Here is a 1,205-nt window from a genome sequence, read left to right as displayed (position 1 = left end):
TATACAAGCCACAGAATTACAAACTAATGTGCAAGAATCCACTTCAAAATTTGAAACGGAGTCTGTTACTGAATCTTCAATCATGAGTCAAAGAGATGACAATGAAGCTCTGTCACTGTCCACAGAAAACTCAGATATGCCCTTGGAACCTTCAGATAACCGTGAAGCAGAGACAGAGAACAAGGAAAACTCGGACATTCTAGATTTTGAAGATACTATTCAAAAGTCACATGAGGATTTGAGAGAGAGTGTAAAAGATGCTTTAGATTCAGGGGATGAATTAGATATAATATCCCAAACTGAAAGTTCATTAGAATCAATGATCATTAAGACTGACCTCGATGCTAATAGTAACACTGCTAGCATAAAAGAAGCCGGAGAACTTTCATCAATTAAGTCAGAAATTGTTATGGATTATGTTATTCATTCTAATCCTGAGACTCAAATGGATGTTCTTCCATCAGAGAAACTTACAAAGGGTGAGTCTATTGAAGTTCTCTCTGAAAATTATGAAACCTCTCTTACTGAGGAAAACAAGGACCTTCCAGAGGTCAGTGAACACACCTCTATTTTATTTAAAGATAATATTGCAGAATCTCCTGTTAATGAGCCGGTGTACTCATTTGTGATGGAATCACAGGGAGATGACTTAGACAAAGCTGTTTTTTTGCATGGAGGTAAGGAAACAGTACCATCTGCATCAACCATTGTTGAAGAATCTCCTATTGGTGATGTGGATTCCCAAAGTTTACTAGAGCTAGAGGAACATAAACTAGAAACACAGATTTCTGAAATTTCTCTGGAAAAGAACAGTATGTCTGACTTGGAACAAGACCAGGAAAAAACTAGCGAGGACGCAGTTTCTGAGAATGAAATGCACATTCCAATTAAGTCTGTTTTTGAGGAGGAGCTTGAAAGATCTGCTCAGAATTTTTCCATTTTTGAGACCACACCAGACAGCTTTATGGGCTCACCAATGCAGGTGATTCCAGAAAGTCCCTCAGAAACCTCAGCTTTTGCAACAGATGACACCATTCCTTTTATTCAGACAGAGAGAAATGCCTCCGGACATAGTTCACTGACAGATGAATTTAAAATGAATACCATAATAGAAGAAAATGATAGCTTTTCTAACTTTGAGGCTAAATCTGCATATTATGAGAACGAAGCTCAAAAGGCTTCGTCCCGCTCCAGATCTTCATCTA

The 1,205-nt window shown here is 38.0% G+C and overlaps 1 protein-coding gene across 1 annotated transcript; it reads left to right on the top strand.

The window, feature by feature from the left end:
- Positions 1–6: 6 nt before the first annotated feature.
- On the top strand, positions 7–1,205 carry LOC119585092 (uncharacterized protein DDB_G0271670-like; the record flags this gene model as incomplete). The annotated part of the gene is given in 1 exon segment (XM_037933710.1): positions 7–1,205. A coding segment is annotated over 1 exon segment (1,123 nt), but the record flags the coding sequence as incomplete, so codon positions are not given.

This window comes from Penaeus monodon, chromosome 19 (genome assembly GCF_015228065.2).
Source record: "Penaeus monodon isolate SGIC_2016 chromosome 19, NSTDA_Pmon_1, whole genome shotgun sequence".
NCBI lineage: Eukaryota > Metazoa > Arthropoda > Malacostraca > Decapoda > Penaeidae > Penaeus > Penaeus monodon.
The sequence above is the reverse complement of the archived record's forward strand: the minus strand, read 5'-3'. Positions and strand labels throughout refer to the sequence as shown.